The sequence below is a fragment of the Hypanus sabinus genome, chromosome 7 (genome assembly GCF_030144855.1).
Source record: "Hypanus sabinus isolate sHypSab1 chromosome 7, sHypSab1.hap1, whole genome shotgun sequence".
Taxonomy (NCBI): Eukaryota; Metazoa; Chordata; class Chondrichthyes; order Myliobatiformes; family Dasyatidae; genus Hypanus; species Hypanus sabinus.
The window spans coordinates 74,431,071-74,456,316 of record NC_082712.1 but is presented as its reverse complement, the minus strand read 5'-3'; the positions used below and the strand labels follow the sequence as shown (position 1 = coordinate 74,456,316).

The 25,246-nt window shown below is 40.9% G+C and overlaps 1 protein-coding gene across 5 annotated transcripts in view; it reads left to right on the top strand.

The window, feature by feature from the left end:
- cntln (centlein, centrosomal protein) overlaps positions 1 to 25,246 on the top strand; it is a 515,524-nt gene that overhangs the window by 468,527 nt on the left and 21,751 nt on the right. For all 5 annotated transcript variants that reach the window (XM_059974898.1, XM_059974895.1, XM_059974896.1 and 2 more), the window contains 2 exons: positions 256 to 444; positions 5,271 to 5,348. In XM_059974898.1, the coding sequence (XP_059830881.1) occupies positions 256 to 444; positions 5,271 to 5,348 (267 nt within the window). The remainder of the gene's footprint in view (positions 1 to 255; positions 445 to 5,270; positions 5,349 to 25,246) is intronic.

Genomic DNA, 25,246 nt, shown 5'->3' with positions numbered 1-25,246 from the left:
TTCCACCAGCATTTTTATGTGTGTTGCTTGAATTTCCAACGCCTGCAGATTTCCTCGTGTTTGCTTTTCTTCCATTGTTTAGATGTGGCCCTGCTTTTTTCAGTTGTTGTGAACTTTACTAATTCTTCAACTCCAACCTCCCTGAAGTAAAGGCTTATAATTCTTTTGTTTTAATTTACTGAATGATGTGTATAAATGCAAGTTTATATTGCTGATCTGCAAGTTACTCAGATTTGTATTTTTTCACCATGACAGACACTGGCCAGTGAGCTATGCAAAGAAGTTCAAAGCAGAAGAACCCATTTGAAACAAGTAAAGATGAAACAATTATGCCATGAAGGTCTTTCAAAGGAGTCCTTCGGCAAAGCCCATTCTCTGGCGGCATCTATCCTTAATATTTCACAAAGTGACCTGGAAGACTTATTGGATCTTGAGGACGAGGAGGTAAGAAATGTTGAGGCGTAACTTTTCTTCAGTCATGTTGCAGATCCTGTTGGGACTTTCCGTTCAGTTTCAAATTAATTGGGTAATTAAGTAATTTTGGGTGATAGAGTAGAGATGCGTCTCTGCCAAAGCAGGTGTAAGGCACTCCTTCCCTCTGCTAGCCTTCACACCTAAGGCAAGATGTAGCACCTGCTTAGCACCCCCCCTCCCCCCCAGTCAGGGTCACGGGATCCATGGGAACAGGTGGTGGATGGTCTTATGAGCAGCCAGTGCCTATCACAAGTCCTGGTTATGCGACCACTAACACCAGGCAGACAATCTCTGAAGAGTATTGATAATGGCTGAGATCACCTGTCTTGCAAAGACATTACCCAGAAAGCGGTAAATGCAAATCACTCCTGTAGAAAAATTTGTAAAGACTAATCATAGTCGTGAGAGCATGATTGCCTATGACATATGATATGGCACATGATGATGAGGAGATCAGTAATTGGCAAGGGCCAATAAAATCCCAAGTAAAGAACTAAATAATGGGGAGGGGGGTAAATTGTAATCTAAAAGGTACTCTTTCATTATTGAATTACTTCTTGTTGTAAGAAGCAGGAGATTTCAAAAAAACAGCTTGTCTGGACTTAATGTTCAGTTAGGGGTAGTAGAAGCAGTTACCTGTTGCGAGAAGTGTGAGATTTATGAAGTGAAGCCTGTTGGGATTCTCTGTTTTGGGTAGCAGGGGCCATTACTGGTCATAAGGTGCAGGAGGAATAAAAAAGCTGGAGCCTATTGGGACTTTCCGTTCGGTTTCAAATTGATTAGGTAATTGGCAAGAACCAATAAAAAGGATTTAGGTTTGAGCAGAGTGGCCATCGTAGGAGCAGCCACAGTGTGAGTGGGGCAAGGATTGAGTAGCGAGCTGAGGCTTTGGCTCAAGTGGCTTCAACAAGAAGAGATGGAAGCTAGGTTGAGATTACTTTTAAGTTTTTCTTTCTTTATTTATTATAGAATAGGTAGAGCATTGAGAATGGATACCAGGACAGTGGTGTATACTCCTGCATGATGTGGAGACCTCCAGTGGGAGGTGCCTCTGGTTGCCCTTCCTTGTTAGAGACCTGGATCTGGAACTGAGTGACCATCGGTTCATTTGAGAGAATGAGGAGTTGATAGCTAGGAGCTACAGGGAGGCAGTCACACCTCAGTTGTAAGAGGCTGGTAGCTGGGTGACTATCAGGAGGGGGAAACATCTCCACTGCTGGCTCTCCTGTTTAAAATGGGCTATCACTCACAAAACCTCTGTGTGAAAGCTGCAGCTGAACAGAATCCAACCCTGTTCAATATGAAAAAAGGCAAAGTAATCATGAATTGCAATATGTCTGCAAACTAATGATTTGTCTCAAAAGGCAATGGCACTGGAGCTGGGTCAGGTAAAATAATCCCACTCTGCTCACCTACACAATGCATAGAAAGTTCACGTTGCAATGTAAAAATATTAGCTTCTAGAACATCTCATGAATTTACGAACTAGAGGGCATGGGGGAGGTGATACAATTCATGCCACAATTTACAGAGCAGTATTTAAAAATGTAATCATTTTATGACATATCAAAAAAGCTTCAATGTCCATTTAGGAGTCAGCAGAGGGGAAGAAGCTGTTCCTGAATTGCTGAGTGTGTGCCTTCAGGCTTCTGTACCTCCTACCTGACAGTAACAGTGAGAAAAAGGCATGCCCTGGGTGCTCGAGGTCCTTAATAATGGACGCTGCCTTTCTGAGACACCACTTCCTAAAGATGTCCTGGGTACTTTGTAGGAATAGCACACAAGATGGAGCCGACTAGATTTACAACCTTCTGCAGCTTCTTTCAATCCTGTGCAGTAGCCCCTCTGTACCAGACAGTGATGCAGCCTGTCAGAATGCTCTCCACGGTAGAACTATAGAAGTTTTTGAGTGTATTTGTTGACATGCCAAATCTCTTAAAATTCCTAATAAAGTATAGCACACACACTTGCCTGTTCACCTGGATTTATTCTCCTCTTATTTATCTTTCCTGTGCCCTGCCCCTTCCCCACTTGCTTTCTTTTCTCCTCATACTGCTACATACTGGTAATCTTCCATATTCCCTTTCAGTCATTATCTGGAGTCTCAGCTTGAAATGTCAACGTACAGCTTCTGCCTCCACCGATGAGTTCTGTTTTTTTTGTTCCAGGCTCCACAAAATCACAGGATTCTTGCTCACTCCTGTGTGCCGTCCACCCACCAAAGTTGGGCGCTGCCACATTGAGAGCCACAGTAGCCCAAAGAGCTTAGCTGAAGTTCTGTTACCCTCCTCAAAATTATAATATACTGTCAGCTGTATTCTGGCAACTCCAGTCCCTAAAAGATAAGGTCTCACACTGCATTATCACCTGCTTCATACTGTGTACCTTGGCAAACGAGTCGACAGAACTCTTGCCTTAGGGGCTCTAACTAGAGGAAGAGCAGCAAGAAGAACAGATGAAAAAGAAAGGGGCCATCCACAGTGAAAGATGAAAATGGGAGGTAGAGTATGAGGCAGACCCAATCTGGGTGTGCTTTGAGCACCTAAGGGAGCACTGTACACAGTACAATGGTTTGCAACCAACTCATTGTCAGCTGCCATATTGGATTAATTTCCCACAGGCTATACAACTGATCTTTTTCATTTCTTTGGCTACAACCCACTGAATCTAGTATTCTTGATTCAGCACCAGATATATCAAACAAATGACATGCTACTGAAAGATATTCTTAAAATTGCAAAAATTGTCAATGCTTGAACACAAAATCATTGCTAACAATATAGTGATAAATCCAGACAAAACTGGAACCTAGGGAATCAATATTATGTTAATACACAATGGTTCACTCTACAAAGACTGCTCAAAGTGGCAGACTACATTCCTGTCAGCCTGAGTACATCATCCTGTAGTTTTCAATATCATTGTCCAGACAGGGTCATTCTCATCATGGTGAGAAACTCCTTCCTTTAAATATGCTGATAAAATTCAATCAACTGCAAACCTTGCAGGTATTTAGTCAACTGACTCAATAGGTATGTTTTCCAGTAACCAAAAAGGTATGATATAATGTTACTATCAATTCTCTAATCGATTAGATGCAATGCGAAGGCTTCATAGACAAAAGCTGATTGATTTAATTTTAGACTTCTTAATCTTGATGCATGGAGTAAGTTCATATGAGAGGCAAAGTTTTCTAGTATTGAAGTATTGCACTTGCCCGCTTCCACCCCCACTATCAGAATTGTGATTTGCACTTGCAATCTAGCCACTGAAGTTTTTGGTCTCAGGAAAGACTGTGGAGAGGCTGAATACCAATGATTGCAGTAACATGAGGGCAGTACTGTCACTGATACTTGTGTACCATGTTATTCTCTAAGGAGTAAGCCCTTCTGATAGGACTGTTTTGAGAGTGTATCCATTGATTCTTAGGGTTTGATCTCTCTGGACACATTGTTCCATTCTTAAGATGTTGTGCAAAATGTCTGAGAGACACGTAACTTGATTATACTGAGTTATTAATGTGTGAGCTAAGCACAACCAATTCTGATGGAAACTTATGTGTTCATCAAAAACAAAGACAGATGCTAAGGCCGGGATCAGTAATATGAAAGCTTACATTTCCTTTGAGTATTGTTAACCTTCTGCGCCCCTCATGCACTGGTACACAATAGAGCAACTGCACCCCCCACCCCTATCTCACTAATCAATAAGCACCGTGAAGACACTAGCCACACAGCTACTTTCAAAGATAAGAGAGGACCTTCCCTTTTGTTACATTGAGAGTAAATGCCTTAGCGTCTGTTTCTTTCTGAATGATTGGCGATCAGGTTGCATGAGATCTGTCCAGTTGCTGTTTAACTGTTCATCACCAGTCACGTTCTCTAGACCTTCATCACTAATCTCATCCTGTTTCTCCTCTCAACCTTTCGGGGCTTTCTTCATGCTGGTGTGTTTATCCAAGAGAGCCTGATTGGAATGCTGATTATGTTTGTGCTGAGGTAAGTAATGTTCATCAGGTTACCTTGTAGAGCATTAGTTCCCCTTGCTGTCTAAAGACCAGATGGAATTTATGAATGCATAAGCACTGTTTGACCATCTGTGCCACAATGAGACCCGGAACATAAAAGATGATTACTATTCTCTTAGAGTGGCACAAATGTCTTGGTAAAGTTTTACACTTTTAAATTATTTTATAATATCCTTAACTCTGCAGAAATAGTGGCTAAAGATGTCATTTTCTCTTGGAACAGCGGACCAATTTTCATCATTATATTCCTTATCATGATTTTTCTTTTCAATTGAAAGGCAAATTTCAACTTTTGAGTGTTAAATCATATTTGATTTTCCATTTGAAATGCATTACAACAAAATTATAGCTCTCAAAAAGGATAAAAAGGTGGGATTTTTCTTCAGAAAATTTTCATATGTTCTGCATGTGAACGGGAGACAGAATGGGAGAATCTATAACCAGAGGTCTACACGTACATAATAACCACAGCCAAACTCTATCGGGAAATCTGGAGAGATAACCCTGGAGTAATTTTCAGAATGTGGGACTGCTATAGGAAACTGTTGAGGCAAATAAATTATAAGCTTTTAATATAAAATCAAATGCATATGAGAGAAAAGGGGTGCTGAAAGGCTGAAATTATAACAGAATGGAGGGAGCCAGCATATTCTGGTTCGGCCATCAGCTTGTTTCTGCTTGCGAGTTAACGTGCATCCATGAATTGCACAATTAAGCAGAGCTAATTTTTTTAAAATATAACCTTGCTCTATCCTTTATTCATCTGCAGGAATCAGAAGAAGCTAAAAAAGCTTTACAGAGAGATCAGAAGTGGCTGACTCAAATACAGAAGATACTTGCAGGGCAGGTACTGAAACATCCTGTGTTTTAATGGTATTTTGCAACCTAACTTGGAAACAGAAAACCTACACCTTCAGCCCACAATGCTGCGCTGAACATGTACTTATTTTAGAAATTACCTAGGGTTACCCATAGCCCTCCATTTTTGAAAGCTCCATGTCCAGGAGTCTCTTAAAAGACCCTATTGTATCCACCTCCACCACTGTCACCGGCAGCCCATTCCATACATTCACCACTCTCTGCGTAAAAAACATACCTCTGATATCTCCTCTGTACCTACTTCGAAACACCTTCCTAGCCCCCTCGTGTTAGCCATTTCAGCCCTGGAAAAAAGCCTCTGACTATCCACATGTCTCTCATCTTATACACCTCTATCAGGTTACCTCTCATCCTCTGTCACTCCATGGAGAAAAGACCAAGGCCAAAGCTTGCTCCCTTTACATTAGAATTCAAGTAACCTTCATCATTAAGTCACAAAACAATTTAACTAAAGCAGTAAATGAAGATATTCTTAATAAGCAACCGTTATTTATACTGACAGCAAACCCCAAAAAATTGTTCTTATGCTTTAACATTTTTTGCATTTTACATAAATCATTTGAAAACCCAGCTTTTAAAATTAATTTGAATTCACCTATTATGTTGTGATTGTATTTCTCCCTAATGTGACAAAAGTCCTTTGCCATAATTATTGAAAATGTGTTAACTGAATATGCAAATAATTGCACTAATGAATCTAGACGGAAGATGTCTGAATTACTTATTGAAATTAAGATGACTATAAGCAGTTAAGCACTTCCAAAATGCCATATTCTTTAGAAAAGGACGTCATAGTATAAATGTGTGATGGCAAGAAGTAGCAAGCTGGTTTCCAAGATGGCTGATATCTCCAAAGGGTTGGTTCCATCAAAACAGATGGACTTTACAGACAGCTCCAGAAACATGTCCAACCATAATGATAAGAAAATAATTAAATAGCAGAGTCACACTCATATGTAAGGGCACCTGAAGTTACAGGTGGTTTTAATCTCATTTATTAGCACATTTACTAAAGTGAAATAACATAATGCTGTCAGAAACATGTGAATTACAGTGCTTATCAAAAGTATGCAAATCCTCCCGCCCCCTGGAAGTTTTCATGTTTTTTGGTTTTGCAACATTGAATCACAGTAGATTTCATTTGGCTTTTTTGACACCGATCAACAGAAAAAGACTCCTTTGTGTCAAAGTGAAAACATCTCTACAAAGTGATTTAAGTTAATTAAAAATCTAAAACACAAAAATAATTGATTGAATAAGCATTCATCCCCTTTAATATTATACGCCAAATCATCACTGGCACTGGTGCAGCCAATTGGTTTTAGAAGTCACATAATTAGTTAATGGAGATTTGTTCTCGGAGACCTGTGTGTAGTCAAGGTATTTTGATTGACTGTAATTGAACTCAACAGGCATCTGGAATGTCCAACTGCTGGTGAGTCAGTATCCCGGCGAAAGCTACACCATGAAGTCAAAAGAACACTCCAAACAACTCCATGAAAAGGTTATTGTAAAGCACAAGTCAGGAGATGGATACAAGAAAATTTCCAAGTTCAGAATATTCTTTGAAGTAGAGTTATGTCGGTCATCAGTGCTATAAATGCAGCAGCAATGAATATAAACTGAGACAGGGTTTAAAACAAATCCCGAGATATATTAATCTCTGTTCAAAACTTAGAAAAGTAAACAAGCGACTAACTTAATCGGATGTTAACAGTTAGGCAGCAATATCTAACAGTCAAATTTATTAACTGTTCTTAACGAGTTCTCATTCAAGCACAGACTTGAAGTGATAAATTCAAAAGTCCATGTGATTTATACAGTCATTAAGGAGAGACTTTCCCGAAACAACAACTCTTTCGAAGTAACGACAAATCTTCCGATCCCACAGCTGGGAGATGCCTTGTTCGAAGAAATCACGAGGAAATAAAAGGAACTGACCTCTTGAATGGAGGGTGGTCACTGCACAAACCTTTCCATCCTTGCAGGGGTTTAACTCAAATGTGCATGCTACAATTCCTGAATGAAGTCAAAGGTCTATCATTCCCCAAACCGCTGAACAACATTAACTTTATCCAATCCTTTGAAATCAGATAACTCCAGTAAAGCCTTCACTCTCCGATACTGGACTGTAAGGGAAAAATAAACTTTCAACAGACAAAACTGGTGGAGCCTCCACACCTCCAACCGGCAAGAACAACGTTGCACAAAAATAAAAATGAGAACAGCGTCACAGACCGTGGGCTTGGTTTAAATACCGTTTGGAACATGCCATCATGTGACATAACATCACCCCACAGTCATGAGACAATTACATCATCCCACTCACAAGATCATTACATCAACCCACTGTTCCGTGTTCAAATGTGAGTAAATAACATCAGCAACTGGAAAGAATATGGCACAGCTGTAAATCTGCCTCAAGCAGACTGTCCTCAAAAACTGAGTGGCCATGCAAGAAGGGGACTAGTGAGGAAAGCCACCAAGAGACCTATGAATTCTGGAGGAGTTACAAGCTTCAGTGGCTGTTATGGAGGAGACTGGGCGTACAACAACTGTTGCCTGGATGCTTCACCAGTTGTAGCTTTATGGGAGGGTGGCAAAGAGAAAGCCACTGTTGAATAAAACTCACATGAAGTCTCAGCTAGAGTTTGCCAGAAGGCATGTGGGAGTCTCTGAAGTCAGCTGGAAGAAGGTTCTATGGTCTGATGAAACTAAACACCGCACGTTATTAAAGCGCACCATTCTTACCGTGAAGCATGGTGGTGGCTGCATCATGCTGTGGGATGCTTCACTGCAACAGGCCCTGGAAGGCTTGTAAAGATAGAGGGTAAAATGAATGTAATAAAATACAGGGAAATCCTGGAGGAAAACCTATTGCAGTCTGCAAAAGAACTGTGACTTGGGAGAAGATTTGTTTTCCAGCTGGGCAATAGCCCCAAGCATAAAGCCAAAGCTACACAGGAATGGCTTAAAAACAACAAAGTTCATGTTCTGGAGTGGCCAAGTCAGAGTTCAGACCTCAATTGAATTGAAAATTAGTGGCCAGACTTGAAAAGGGCTGTTCACCCACGATCTCCATGCAATCTGACAGAGCTTGAGCAGTCTTGTATGGAAGACCAGGAAAACTTAGTCCAGATGAGCAAAGCTGATAACGACCTATCCACACAAACTCAAGGCTGTAATTGCTGCCAAAGGTGTATCTACTAAATACTCACTTAAAAGGGGTGAACACTTAGGCAAACAATTTTTTTTGTGTTTAATTATTGTAATGAATTTAGACCAATTTGTAGAAATTTATTTTCACTTTGACAGAGTGTATTCTGTTGAACAGTGTTAAAAAAGCCAATTTAAATCCACTGTGATTCAATGTTGTAAAACAATGAAACATGAATACTTCTAAGAGGGGTGATTACTTTTTATAGGCACTGTATATTCAATAAGCAGCCTACTGGAGGAATTCAGCATCTTGAACAACACCTATGGGTGGGCAGGGGGTGAATTTTGATGTTTTGGGACAAAACCTTACATCACAGCAGTTTGTAAATAATGTGTTTGTGAATCTTTGAACATGTACAGTTACATTTTACAGCACCATAGACTTAATTTCTATTCAGTGGTCCAGTATTATCAGTGAGCAATGGTAGATTTCATTTTTTATTGGACAGTGTTTCTATAACTGTACAAAATTAGAGGGGTTTAACTCAACATAGGACCAAATAATTAATTGCCACTAAAATGATGTGGTTAGTTTTATGAATACACTAAATCCATGTGGTAAAGGAAAATTAAGTAACAAAATTTACAACAGAGAAGTTGTGTTGAACAAATCCTGTAGCAGCTTTATGTAGCCCCCATCCTTCCTCAGAATATGCTCTTCTTCCTCAAGTCATGCTATCAGACAGTCCCCAGGGAAGTGGGAAAAAGTGAAGAGAGAGGAATACATGAAGAATGTAAAAAAGCTATAGCAATATCTCTATCCTTTTGTTAACTCAACTTCATTAATTTACTTATTAAACTTTAATTAAAAGCATTGATTCAGTCAGTCCCTCAGCCACTGACTCAGAGTTGATATGGATTTCCCTCAACTCCATTCCCCTTTTTATTTCTAACTTGTCTCATCACTACCATTTCTATCTCTCTACCTTGCCATTCTCAATCTCCTTCCTATTCTCTAACCATATTGTCTCTATTCCTTATCTGTTCATGTTCTCCCATTCCTATATCCCTCTTTATTTATCCTTCTTCCCCTTGGCAATTAAAACCCTATTTTCACCATACCTCACCTCACTCATCTTTCCTCTACTACTCTTGTTCTTGCCTCCATTGTCGTCCATATCCCCTTACTGCTATTCCATATGTCTCCTTCATGTCTCTATCCTGCCCCTTTCTCTAAATCTGCCTCCTATTTTATTGCTTTTTCCCCTTTACATCTTTCTGGTACATCTCTATCTGTCTTCACTTCCTTCTCCCTCTCCTATCCATGTTTCTCCATTATTTCCCCACCCACCCAGCACACTTTCAGCCCAACCCCACTTTACACCAATGATCTCTCCTTCTGCCCCAAATGCCTTCCCAGCCTATCATCTCCCGCTCTCCATCCTTCTTGGCACACCGTCTCTCCTGAGTTGGACACAAACTCTCCACCTTGCCCATCTGACCCACCTCACACACCCAATGCTCTCTCCATTCTGGCCACCTCACCCCTTTTGCTTTCTCACGAGTACATTAAGGTATTATGTCTCTCCCTCTCCTTTCTCCCTCCTCCCTCTCTCCTTTCTCCCCCCTTCCCCCTCCCTCCTCACCCCTCTCTCTACTTTTACCTTACTGCTGCCTCTTTCCACTTTGCTTTACACACCATTTCTCCCCTTGCTCACCTCTCTCTCCACTTTCAATAGAAACTCTCTGCAACTCACCCAGCACAAGCTCTGTCCACCCCACCCAGAGCCAGCTCTCTTTCTTCTGTGTGTTCTCTCCACCCCACATGGCATGTTCTGTCATTCTACATCTCCATTGCTTTTTCTCTCCATCTTGCCCCCCACTTTCTTCTTGTCCTGTCCAGTCCTGTGTCTGTCACTGACTTCTGCCACCTCTCTTTTCCCTCTCAGTTTTTCCATCTCTTCTCTTCATCCAGTCCCTGTTTCCAACCAAGTCATTTAATACAGTCCAACTTGTCCACCCACTTCCTCTCTCCATTACAACCCCATCAATTCGTTCCCATGCACCCTCTTATCTCTATCCTGCTCTTCTCCTCCCAGACTTCTGTCTTTCTATCCTGATTTCTCATTCTCTATGTCTATCTGATTGTCAATCCGAGGAGTGGTAGTGGGGACAAGCTCCCACTACCTAAAAGTGCTCCTCACAGCATGCTCCTCAAATAGCCTCTGACAACCAAGTCCAACTCCTGGCCTTCTCGCGTGGCTTAGCCTTTAAGCCCGATGGAACTGTTTCTACTGACAGGAGAAGGGGCGAAGGCAGGTCCTGACACCTTAAAACCAGTGCTTCAGGTAGATGGAGCTTGTCAGCCTGGGAAGGCAGTCCATCTAAGAGAAGGAAAACTCTGATTTCAAACCTCTACTGCCTTACGGCCATACCCACTCATGGGAAAGGTTTCTGGAGTAAACCCTGAGGACAAATCCAGAGCTGGAGTCCCTGAGGCAGTCCAACGTTGTCTTCAGCCTTGTTCTGGCAACTCCTGTGACGACACTGGTGCCAAGCTGTAACAGCTCCTGGACAACATCGGTGGCGTGGAGAGGGGAGACTCGCTGCATGGGCAACTGCCGGTCTTCCATACAAACTTGCCCAGGCCTGTGCCCTGGAGAGGGCACAGATCCAGGGTCTCACTTGACTAACAGATGCCACACATGCCTATCCACGTTCTTCCCCTCCATCCTGGCCCATACTCTCTCCCAGACTTTCCTTTCCATTTCAGTCTCTTCCCTGGCAATGAAAGAACTGTAATGTAATGGAGATATGAGGCTGGAATGATAAGAAGGACTGGATAAAATGATTGGAAAGTTATTTTGTCCCCTTGAGCTTACTCCCTAGTTCTTCAAAGTTATGGCTGCTCAGCCTCCATCACTAAATTTACCACTTGATTCCCACAATTGTCATTGTACTCAAATATTTAACAATGTCAGCCTTGGATGTATTCAAGTTTAAAATTTCAAAGTACATTTATTATCAAAGTATGTATATATTATACAACCTGGAGATTTGTCCCCTCACAGGCAGCTGTGAAACAAAGAAACACAAAAAGAACATTTAAAAAAGACTATCAAACACCCAATGTGCAGAGCGAGGAAAAAAATTATGCAACCATAATGTACCTAAATCATCATCCAGACATCAGGTTCAGTCGCTTCGACGTGCCCTGGGACCTGGACCCTGCAGCCTTGATTTGGCATGTACCTGACCGTTCCGATTCAATGTGGTGCTTAAATCAATGGAACCTCGGGTCTTCCTCACTCTTGGCGACGGGCTCACTGCCTCGCCTCACCTCACCTCACCACAGTTCTGCCACATTGAATTGCCTCCAAGTCTAAAGGGAAGCTACAGAATATAGCTTTCGATGACCATTTGCCAGAAGAGGCGTGATTAATGAAGTATTTAGTTGTTTTCCTGGTTTTGTCACCAGCCAGTATTGGCATCCAGAATAGTGATTTCCAAATATCTACAACCCCCTGTATAAAGAAGGGTTTGTTTATCTATATTATTTATCTTGAGAGTAAGCCATCCTCAAGTTCTTGATATGCCAACCAGTGAACACAGCCTAATAATATCTACATTTATCTACAATAATATCTACCTTTCAAGATGTTATACATTTCCTTAGGATTACCTGATAGTATTTAAATCTTCAGAGAATATATTCCCATTCTACTAGATCTCAGTGAGTCATTTTAGCTGCACTTCCTCTGTGGCAAGTCTAATCTTCCTTAGGTGAGGAAACAATGCCACATAAACTACTCCTATTTAACTGTACCAAGGCTTCCTTATTTTTATACTGTAATTCCCTTGAAATATTGCTATCTGCCTTGGTAGTGGCTTGTTGTACATGCATGTTAACCTTGTGTGATTTGTATACAATGATTCCCAAATCCTCCTGAACTACGTGTGTTTTTCAGTCTCTCACTTTAAAAATTATTCTGCCTATAACAGTGAATAATTTCACACCACCTCATGTATGCTGTGTTTTGCCCCTTTTACTTAACCTGCTTGAATCCTTTTACAAATGCCTTGCTGCCATGTTACAGCTTGCTTTTCCAGCTGACATTGTACCATCAACAGGCATGCTGTTGATACCTAATACTCTGAACCTTACTGCAAGTCAATACCTACTATGCCTTCTTTAATTCTTTGTCATGTCGACCCTTCTAAATTTGGGTTATTGTGCATTCCCTAGTGTTGTTGGTTATTGTCATCTACTGTGCTTCACCTTCTCACTTTGCGTCTTACAAAAGCTTCATAAAATCCAAGTTCTGCCACTGTGCGGGTGTTCAGTAATTTCAATCGTTCTGTGTTTTTTTTCTATTTCAGTTGAAAGGTTTGCAACAACCTCAAGGTCCTAGATAAATTTGCTGCAGTGTTTCTAGGTTATCTGATGTGTGCAAGTATGATTTTTTAAGACTTCGCATTCTAAACATAAATCTTAAAAGAGAAAAATATAGATAGTAATCCTTGATGCATTATTGAAGCTAAAGATGGCTGCCATTCTAGCAAACCAATATAAAATAACTGCAGAACGAGATAGCTGCAGCACTATAATATTATTAGTTGTTTATATTCAGCAATAAATGAGAACACCTGAAGAGTGGTTCATAGCTTTGTGACCTTTTCCAAGGGATTCACTTGCAGTCAATTCATGTTTTCCTCGCAGCTGGACAGCTGTTTATTACCATGTCTTCCTGTATTCTGTACAATATTTTCTACAGAGACTGTGCACAGCTTGTTAGTGGGAGCTGAATATTGATTCGGAATCCTGTCGATGCAGAAAGAATGAAAAAATGTCCACTAGAGACCCCACAAACATATTCCTATTGATATTTTCGTGCTGAGTGGAAAGCTGCACACTTGATGACAAGGCTGAGACTATCTCGAATCACAGACAAATCCTCAGAGATTCCTGCTGTGACCTATGTGTTTCTTTTCTCTTATCAGTTTCCAAGTTTTTTTTTATTAACATACTGTCTTCAGGAATACTGTGTCTGTCACAAGTGATTAAGAACAATCAATTGATATTCGCTAGTTCCAGTTTGTCCAACGTATGAGTCACTTGGTGTCGGTGTGCACTGAAATTGGATTTAACTAATGCTGTGCAAGATCTCATTTACCTAATGTTGCCTTTTTGAAGGTTTGGGGGTTATCACAGTGCCTTTCACTGTACTATGACTTTCATAACTAGCGGCTATCTTCACATTCACCAGAGAACCACTGTGTAGCATTGTATAGATAGCGGGGGTGGGGTGTGCGTGCGTGCGTGTGCGCGCTGCTTGTCTGTGGAAACAGTTGCCAAGAATGTGATCAGTAATTTAAGTTGCAGTTTATTTGAGCTGGCTTTGGTGATTTTGAGGAACAATTCATGTTTTGTTACCAATGATAAACATGTATGAAGGAATATCAGCTGCCAGTTATATTGCTCTCTGCCCCATTTATTGACATAGAACTAAATGTGTGGTGGTGACTTCAGCCAGCAACTGATTTCCTCACGTGCAATTATTGGGAACAACCAAAGACTAATATTGGCCCTTCTGGCTTCCTGGAATAATGGACTGAACTCTTGCTTTGACTCATGGTGTTAAACTGCAAATATGCTGGTACTTTTCCCTCAGTGCTTTTGAAGTACAGTTCCTTTTCCAAACATCAGATTGCAATGATTTTACATCACTTCTCAAGTATTGTTTTCTCACCTCCATTATCTATGAATCTAAGTAGAAGAAATGGGTAAAGCTGCCTCTTTGAAAAACAATTTTAGTTTTGTATTCTCAAAAAATATAAACCATTTTCAGAGATTACAGATCAATACTTACCATCTAAAATCTGTTTCTTTGTGTGGTAATGTATGTTAATTTTGGTTGGAATGCATAGCCCTGTACAGCATGAACCCAGCAAGCACTTACTTACATAAATCCTATTCCATTCTCCCCATGTGCCCACCAAAACAGATTTTGGATGAAAAATTTCAATCTGTAATCTCTTATCCCCATATTTTAGCACTTAGCTGGGACAAATTTACTTGCATGTCTTGGGGATGTAGAAGGAAACTGAGCACCCTCAGAAAATCCAGATAGCCCCAGGGAGAATGTGCAGATTCATGTCTTCCATTCTGTACAATATTTAAAATGTTAGTCCATGAAGTATAACTGGACTTCATGGCTTTGGTACATGGTTGCACCAGGCACTGCTGTTCAACTTGAACATGGTCACCTTCATTCAGACATGCTCTATTTCATCATTTGATCGTACTTGAAGTGACACCAATGAAACATATACATAGTAAATTGAGTGTGAGTTAAGAATGTTAGCACCCATAGTAGGAGTCTGAAATCAAACATGATGGGTTGTCTTAGGAAAGACTTGCAAGATAAGGTTGTTATCATAATTCAGATGACACTGTTGGATTGTGTAGAGAACAGTCAGGTGAAGGATATTAATATGGTCTACTAACTCTCAAGGGAAACAGCGGGATTGCCACCAACTGGGAGATGGTAGGTTGGAAAATGGGGCAGCTTTGCTTAGTGCATGACTGGAGGATAGGCAAGGAGCAGGATCACAAAGTGGCAATGGTGGCAAAGTCTTCTTCAAAGCCAAGTTAAATGGGTACTTTGAATTGTGCAGGTGAAGTAAGTCATTCACATAGGGATGCTATGGGCTTCTTTGGGATGGGGAGACAAGCAAGATACTTTAGCATGAATGTCAAGGGTAACTCTTCACATTTGTCCCCACACTCAGAAGATGGCCCAGTATAATGGTTAGCAAAGGACTGCAAACTGTGCAAGTATTTATAAGAATGATTGGCCAAAAAATAAAGATAATCCTCATTTGCCTGGGAATCGGAGGTAAATCTGTGGGGCTGACCTACTGGAGTATTATCTAGACAATTGAGTCAGAGAGTGAAAGGATGGAAGCAGGAGTGCTCAAAGGTGCATTTTATATATCTCTAAAGAACAACAATGATAAGAGATGCATCAATTTAGGGAATAATTAGTAAATAATAATATCAAAAGCCACGTGGTTATGTATTCTCCCATTTCCCGCACTCAAACACATCTCTCCCATTTCCCACACATCTGCCCTCACCCCGTCCACCCACCCGCCACCCCACTCAGGATAGGGTTCCCCTTGTCCTCACTTACCACCCCACCAGCCTCCAGGTCCAACGTATAATTCTCCGTAACTTCCGCCACCTACAATGGGATCCCACTACCAAGCACATCTTTCCCTTTCCCCCTCTTTCTTCTTTCCGCAGGGATCACTCCCTACGCGACTCCCTTGTCCACTCGTTTCCCCCCCCCCCCCCCCATCCCTTCCCACTGATCTCCCTCCTGGCACTTATCCTTGTAAGCGGAACAAGAGCTACACCTGCCCTTACACTTCCACCCTCACCACCATTCAGGGCCCCAGACAGTCCTTCCAGGTGAGGCGACACTTCACCGGTGAGTCGGCTGGTATGGTATATTGTGTCCGGTGCTCCCAGTGTGTCCTTTTATACATTGGTGAGACCCGACGCAGACTGGGAGACTGTTTCGCTGAACACTTACGCTTGGTCCGCCAGAGAAAGCAGGATCTCCCAGTGGCCACACATTTTAATTCCATGTCCCATTCCCATTCTGATATGTCTATCCATGGTCTCCTCTACTGCCAAAATGAATCCAAATTCAGGTTGGAAGAACAACACCTTATATACCGGCTGGATAGCCTCCAACCTGATGGCATGAACATTGACTTCTCTAACTTCTGTTAATGCCCCTGCTCCCCTTTTAACCCCATCCCTGACATATTTAGTTGTTTGCCTGTTCTCCATCTCCCTCTGGTGCTCTCTCTCCCCCCCCCTTCTTTCTCCTGAGGCCTCCTGTCCCATGAGCCTTTCCCTTCTCCAGCTCTGTATCACTTTCGCCAATCACCTTTCCAGCTCTTAACTTCATCCCTCCCCCTCCGGTCTTCTATCATTTCACACTTCCCCCTCCCCATTCTACTTTCAAATCTCTTACTATCTTTCCTTTCAGTTAGTCCTGACGAATTGGCCCGAATGTCGACAGTGCTTCTCCCTATAGATGCTGCCTGGCCTGGCCTGCTGTGTTCCACCAGCATTTTGTGTGTGTGGTTATGTATTCTTTCTTTTCCATAAGAACAAAGTTATGAAAAAGAAAATGGTGACAAGAGAATGAAATCCATAATCTGCAATGACCCAGCCGGAAATAAATGTATCAAATCTGATAAGTGGTATATTTTCATCCATTTACTTACTCATTGGCTCCATTGCAAGAACAGTACCTGAACAAGTCTGTTTCCAGATTAGCCTCACTGTTTCCTGTTTATTAACAATTGACTTCCATCTTTTCTCTGGTGACAAAGTACCTCCCCAGCATCATGCCAAGCTCTCCCACCGTTCTCCCTACGTGGCCCATGGTCGCTTTCTGTCATCTCTGCCTGTGGCATCCATGTGACTGAAGATTGCTGAGGAAAATTGCAGATCATCTTGTGATGGAACAATTTATTCCCACTATCTTCCACTGAGTTAAACCAAAAACAAATGTTATGCATGTACCTCTGGCTCATCAATGCAATGATGAACGGTTAGGGTCTGATTACCTTTTAGTAGTTGTGGACTTTTGACATACAATAGTGCTTTGGGGCAATATTTTGTATTGTTTGGATTAAGGGTCAAAATTTTTCATAGAATGGTAACCTTGAACAGTGAGAGACGGACTACTGCACCTTACTCTCTGCTATACATGTGAGTTTTGAAGGCACCAAGGTCTCTGCAGTCAACTGCTGACATTGACAAATCATTAGGTTGCAGCTTGAATGAGCCAGCCTTGTCTAATCTGAGTGATCTATTTGTAATTGGCTATTTGACTAATTCAATGACTTTCCTTTATTGAATGCCAGGCAATTTATTAAAACAACAGTTGGCATCAGAAATTCATGCCACAGAGCTTGCAAAATCTTTATCAAGAGTTTATTAGGGACTTAACCACTGACTAAAGATTCCAGGTGTATTGGTTCCTTGCTTTACAAAATAAAACAGATATAAACATAAAAATGAAACAAGGAGAGGATTTAATTCCAATACCCCTGCGAATCCCAGCTCCTGGTACACTTGAATACCTTTGCCAATTATCCACCTGCATCGCTGCTCAATCTAATTTCAATCTGCTCTTCAGAGCAAGTGACAAATGTCAAGCAAAAGGTTGAAACTATGACTATGTTACTCTCTCTATCTCTACTGCCAAGTATCTCTGTTTATTTTCTCTTTATATTCCTACTTTTGTAGGTCTTATTAAGGTACTTTAATTTGCCAAGTTTGATTTACACAAGTTCAAGGTCAATCCACTTTAAGTTGTTTAACAGTTATCTCAAGCTTTATATTATTCAATGTTACAAAATCAGGATTCTTGTTTCATCGTTGTATTTATTTTAGTTTCCAAAACTGTTATAACAATATCCACTCTGATCTGCAATGAAATCAGTGAAGTGATATCAAATCTTAATTAAATTGATATTATACTGGAATAACTTATTTTAACCATCATGAAGGCAAGCTGTGTTGATTAAATTGAGAAAAATTAATTGCTTAGTCATGAATTGTTAAACAATAATTCACAAAATAGAGCACAATATCTATGCAATTCACCCAAAATGGGATTCACTTTCAAACATTTTGTTGTACCTTAATAAATTATTATGTTGGCTAAGAGAGAAATGTAGTGATAAAATAGAGGTTCTAATTTCAGGTGTTAAAAATAAACTGGCTTTGTGATTCTACAAAAAATCAGCATGTTTATTCGTAAAGTTTGTGAAAAATTGTTTTATACTTTTTCAGTTGCAATCTTTGAGCAGTTTTGGGCAACTGGTTGGGATTTACATTGTGACTCTAGACTCTACTCTTTCTTGCAGTAAAGATTCAAACTTATTGCTATGGTCATCTGCAACATATTGATAAAGGTTCTTTCAATTCAAGTGATCTATTGAGATTTTTTTCAAATAACGAACTGCAAAAGGGGCTAAAGAAATTTTTAAGACACATATTACAAAATTATTAATATTCCTAAAGATAAAAGTCAAAGAACATAATCTGCTGCCGTGCTTACTCTTGTGAGGAAAAACAATTCCCTTTTATTTCTCCAATTATTTTAACTAAATCAAGATCCTGATAGAAATTACATTGGTATGTTTGATTATGCAGTCCAAGATGTAGTGTCTTTCTGTGCCACAGAGTGCAGAATCTCTGAGGTAATTGCCCAACAGTATTGATTTAATTGCTTAGGTTTATTTGTGGAATCCTAATTATTGACTGGAGGAAATTTAATGGAGCAGTCTTTATGAAGGTTGGGAACTGCCGCTCCTGCTGTTGGACATAATGTACTGCATTGTGTCCCTTTGGATCATTTTGCACCATTATTTTATACCTTATTCCACTATGACAACACAATAACATTTAAAAAGTCATCCTCCTTATTTTCTAATGGCTGATCTATCTTTCTTTACTGGCAGGTTGAACGGTAGCACAGCACCAGTTGCTCTGTTAAATGTTTATCCACTATTGCACTCAGGGAAAATTCAGCAATCATTGTGAATAAGATGTCCACCCTAGGTACATTACAGAAAGGAATTAGACTGCTGAGACAGCAGTAGCATCTTTCACATCTTTGAAAAACTATGTAAACTTAGCTGTGCATATCTCCTGTAAACTCTGAGTTAAAACTTTATAAACACTCAAGAAAAATGGTTTGTGACATTTAATAAATATTTATGTTGGTGGAGAACTAATTTGCACTCTGGAAACCAGATACTTGTCAGGAATTGGGATTGATAGTTTATAGACTTGAGCCTTTCCAGCATTCTTCATCCCTACCATTATATAAAAAAGAGGCTGAAGCCATTATGGCCCAGATTTTGTGATCTGTGACCAAAGGTCTAGTGGTTGTCCTTCAATAGGCACACTGATGCCCACAGTTCTGCACAGCTTAAATCATTGGTAATCTAAAAGAGTAGCATTCTAATGTGGATTTGTATGCCGTATGAGTCTGGGAAGCAATAATAGTGAAGAACTTTTATTGAAATATGTGGGGCAGAAATTGGGCCCCCTGCTAAGCTGCTGCCAGAAACAAAATACTGTCCAATGCAGTGTCGCAACTTGAAGCGTGAATCATGCAATGACCACGCAACTCAAAAGGAGAATACTATAAACAATATTGTCAGTCAGCATCAGTGCTGAAGATCCCAGGTCTGTACTGTAGAACTCAATTCTCTAATCATCACTGAATCTTGATCTGACACAGCTGAAGGCATGTTAACAGCAGGAAGGACACTCCAAATACCTAGTTGTTGATTGATTTCCACAGGCTGTTGTGCAAATATTTGATCCTTTCCATATATATTTTTTTTTCAAGTCTCGGACGTGCATAGGAAGTTGCTGGACAGCTGCTAAAGGTTACCTTCTCTGACCTCTACAAGTTCTACAGAAAAATTATTGCTCCCACACATGGTTGCAGTTGAAGGCATGCATGGCCAGGGGATATACTACAATCGAGAAGAGCACGGAACAGGACAAGTGCAAGTGTGCCCAGGGTTGAACAGTTAGCAGTGCGTCCAGTCTGAGATGTTGCAGCTACACATAGCGTGCAGAATGAAGGATAGACTTAAGTGTAAATGTTGATTGGCAGTGAGCAGTGGGTGTAAGATGCATTGTGGTGCCAGTATTATGTTTTGTTGTATATGGCATTTGTACTTGCATTTGTTGAGTTTGACCATAGTGTGAAATTGTTGAATCTTTGTAGCATTGCACCCAAATCCTCAGGACTAGTCATCTAGTAATGACTTTTCAACTTCCGTTGCCCTTTCAATGTGTGTCTGAAGAATATTTAACATTACTTCCTGCAGACCTGCTAACCATTACACATCCTTTAAGAAATGAACACCAGGTTTGACTGCTACCAGGAAGTGATGAGCAGGATATCTAATTACGAGTTGCAACAGTGAGCAGCACACTTGGCAATGACAACAACAATCAGTTTACTGAGCAGGGGAGCATCACCCCCTGCAGCTTTCCTGCTGAATTCTAATGATAGCAGTGACATCCTTTGACATCAAAGCTGCATTTGATCAACTGTGATTTAAAGAGTGCTGGTAGAACTGGTCACTGGCATTGGTGGGGGGGGGGGGGGGTGGAAACACTCCATTGGTTAGAATAGAGCCACAAGACTGCAGATACTGGAATATGGGGCAATAAACAGAATGCTGTAGGAACTCAGCAGATCAGGAAACATCTGTGAAGGGAAATTGACAAATTATATTTCGGGTCCAGACCCTTCATCTGGACTGAAAGCAAGTCGAAAGAGAAGAGGATGAGTAAACTGCCCCCGCTCTGAAGCTTTTCTCTCTCCCCCTGATATACCCATCTCAGTACCCCATCACTCTGTTTCTTTTCCTTTCTATCCCCCCTCTACCTACTCCATATGCCCATCAACACACTCCCCACTGGTTCCCTCTCCCTTCTGTTCCCATCTGCCCATTCCATCTCCTTAAGTTGTTTCATAACAGCATAAGAAGAAGGAGCAAGAGCATCTGGCCCATCAAGCCTGCTCCACCATTCAATAAGATCATGGTTGATATGGCTATTAATTCAGCTCCACATACCTGTCTTTTCTCCTTAACTCTTAATGTATCTAACTGTGTCTTAAATATGCTTAATGGGGTCATCTCTACTGCTTCCTTTGGCCGAGAATGCTACAAATTCAATACTCTTGGAAATAGTTTTTCCTCATCCTTCTCCTACATCTATTCCCCTGAATCTTGAGCCTAAGTCCCCTATTTCTCTTGTCACCTACCAGTGGAAGCAATTTTCCTGCCTCTATCTTATCAATCCTTTTCATAATTTTATATGTTTCTATAAGATCCCCTCTCATTCTGAATTCCAGTAAGAATATTCTTCCCAGGCAACTCAATCTCTCCTCATAAGCTAACCCCTTCATCTCTGGAATCAACTTGATTAGCATCCTCTATACCACCACCAAAGCCATTATATTTCTTTCCTGTAAAGAGACCAGAATTGCACACAGTACTCCAAGTACGGCCTTACAGAATCCTGCTGCATAATTTATCTGCTCTTAAATTCAATCCCTCTCACAATGAAGGCCAACATTCTATGTGCTTTTCTGATAGTCTGTTACACCTGTAAGCCATTCTTCTATGATTTATACACCAAGTACCTCTGCATAACAGCATGCTTACAATGCCATCATCTAAAGAATAATCTGATCTTCAATTTTTCTTTCCAAATTGGATGAACTCACATTTATCAACATTGTATTCCATCTGCCAGACCTTTATTCACTCACTTAACCTATCTATATCTTTCTGCAGACCGTCCACATTTTCTACACAATTTTTTCCACTCAACTTCATATCAACAATAAACTTTAATATTATACTCGGTCCCCTCATCCAAATTACTAATGTATATTGTAGAAGTTATGACCCAGCACTGAACTATGCAGCACCTCACTCACCACTGATTGCCAACCAGAAACACCCACTTATTTCTACTCTGTGCCTTCTATTAGTTAACCAATTCTCTACCCATGCTAATATGTTACCTCCAGCTCTGTGCACACATATCTTATGGCTAAGTCTTGTATGCTGCACCTTATTGAATGTCCTACTGAATGCCTTCTGGAAATCCAAGTTTACAACATCCTCCTATTCCTCTCTATCTAGGATACTCATTATATCCTCAAAGAACTCCCATAATATTGTCAAATAGGACCTTCCCTTCCTGAATCCATACTATGTCTGCCTGTTGGAACCACTTCTTTCCAGATGTCTTGCTGTTTTTTCTCCTTAATGATCACTTCAAGCATTGATTGTGTGGATAGTCAGAGGCTTTATCCCAGGGCTGAAATGGCTAACATGAGGGGGCATAGTTTTAAGGTGCTTGGAGGTAGGTACAAGGGGGATGTTAGAGGTAACTTTTTCACACACAGAGTGGTAGGTGCGTAAAATCACTACCAGCGATGGTAGTAGAGACAGATACAATAAGGTCTTTTAAGAGACTCGTAGATAGATACACGAAGCTTAGAAAAATAGAGGGCTATGCGGTAGGGAAATTCTAGGTAGTTCATGAGTAGGTAACATGGTCAGCACAACATTGTGGGCCGAAGGGCCTGTAATTTGATGCGGATTTCTATGGTTCTATGTTAAATTTCCTTCATTACAGACATTAAACTGACTGCTGTTTAGTTATCTGCCTGTTGCCTACATCCTTTTCTAAACAGTAGTATGGCATTTGTTATCTTCCAATCTGCTGGGACCTGCCCTGAATCCAGAGAACTCCATCAGGACAACGGGACCTACCTACATTTAGGACCATTAATTTGCTCAGCACCTCCTTTTTAGTGATAGCAATTGTATCAAGATCCTCACCTCCCATCACATCTATAACTCCACTCTTTGGCAAGTTAGACAGGTCCTCCACCATGAAGACAAAGTATTTGTTCATAGTCTCACCCTTTTCTGTTTTATATCATTAGAGAAACTTCTACTATCTGTTTTTATATTTTGTGGATATTATAGGTTTGGAAGATGCTGTTGAAAAGGTCAGTGGTGGAGGAGGTAACTGTTAGGGTGTCATATGTTGCTTATTCTAAATAATGTTGAATATGTTAAGGGTTTTTGACAAATATAGAGCACTTTTTTGTGTGATGGACTCTCTAGCATACAGAAAGTAAAATATAAATAAGGCACAAAGAAAAATAAAGCTTTAAAATAATTAAATATCTAATTTTTTTGGATCTGGACTGATATTTGACCATTGTAAAAGTAACTTCTTCGGCCTAGTGTATCTCCTCATCAATAACCTCACACTATTAAAGATTCTCCCATACCACAGTGCAAAACCTTGACTTTTTGTGAATGTTGGGCGATTTGAAAGCCATATCAGAAGCCAATTCAAAGATAAACTTTTTAATCTCCAGATGTGATTGTGCAAGTTCAGACTTCAGACTTACTTCCTCCATTATTCCTTAATATTGGTGAACACTGGCTGCCTTGCCATTATTCCCACCCAAAATTCTGGCCCCAAATTAAAACCCATGATTATTAACTTGCGATCATTACCTGGCCTGTACCTCTTCCCACCCTGTCAATTGTAAAAATGCTATACCCTTCTGTCAGTTCCTCTGTCTTTGCCACATCTACTTTCAGGATGTGGCTTTTCATTCTAGAACTAATGAGATGGTCTCCTCCTTCTAAAAAAGGGGCTTTCCTTCCTCCACCATCAATGCTGCCCTCGCCAGTATCTCTTCCACTTCATGTACATCTACCGTCACCCCATCCCTTCACCATCCCACCAGGGGAAGGGTTACTCTTGACCTCATCTACCATCTCAGCAAGTAATTCTCTGTAACTTCCACCGTCTCCAACGGGATCCCACCACCAAGCACATTTCTCTCCCTCCGCTTTCTGTTTTCCGCAGGGATCGCTCTGTATGTGACTCCCTTGTCCATTCATCCCTCCCCACTGATCTCCCCCCTGGTGCTTATCCTTGCTGCAAGCAGAACAAGTGTCATACCTTCCCCTACACCACCTCCCTCCCCAAACAGTCCTTCCAGTTGAGGCAACACTTCATCTGTGAGTTATTTGGGGTCACGTACTGTATCTGGTGCTCACAGTGTAGCCTTCTGTACATTGGTGAGACCTGATGTAGCTTGGGAGACCGCTTCACCAAGCACCTAGCTTTGGAAGTCTGCCAGGAAAAGCTGGATCTCCTAGTGACCAACCACTTCAATTCTACTTCCCATTCTAACATGTCAGTCTATGGCCTACTCTTCCGCCACGATGAGGCCTCATTCAGGTTACAGGAGCAACACTCTCGAATTTCCAGTAATTACCCCCTGCTCCTTCACCATTCCCCCATTCCCATTTTCCTCCTCTCACTTCATCTCCTTACCTGCCAATCACCTTCTTTGTGCTCCCACTTCCTTTTCTTCCATTGTTTCTACCCTCTCCTATCAGATTCCCCCTTCTCCAGCCCTTTGCTTTTTTCACCTATCAGTTTCCCAGCTCTTTAATTCACCCCTCCCCCACTCCTGGTTTTACCTATCACCTGCCACCTTGTACTTCTTACCACCCTCCCCTCCCCCGCCCCCCACCTTGCTTTAACTTCTCATCTTTTTTTCCCACTCCTGAAGAAGGGTCTTGGCCTGAAACATTGACTCTTTCTCTTTTCCATAGATGCTGCCTGACCTGTTGAGCTCCTCCAGCATATTGTGTTTTTTGTTTGGATTTAAAGCAACTTCTCATCTTATCACTAGCAGTAGGTCAGCCTTGCTCACATCCCACATCAAAACTTATTTGAAGTTCAAAGTAAATTTATTATCAATGTATATATATGTAACAAAATACAACCCTGAGATTCATTTTCTTGTAGGCTATCACAGTAAGTACAAGAAACATAATTGAATCAATGAAAGGCCACACCCAACAGGACTGTCAAGCAACCAATGTCCAAAAGACAACAAACTGTTCAAGTACAACAAGAAAGAAACAAAATAAATATTAATGATAAATAAGTAAGCAAAAAATATTGAGAACTTGATAGTCCTTGTAAGTGAGTCCATAGGTTGGGGGAACATTTCATAATGC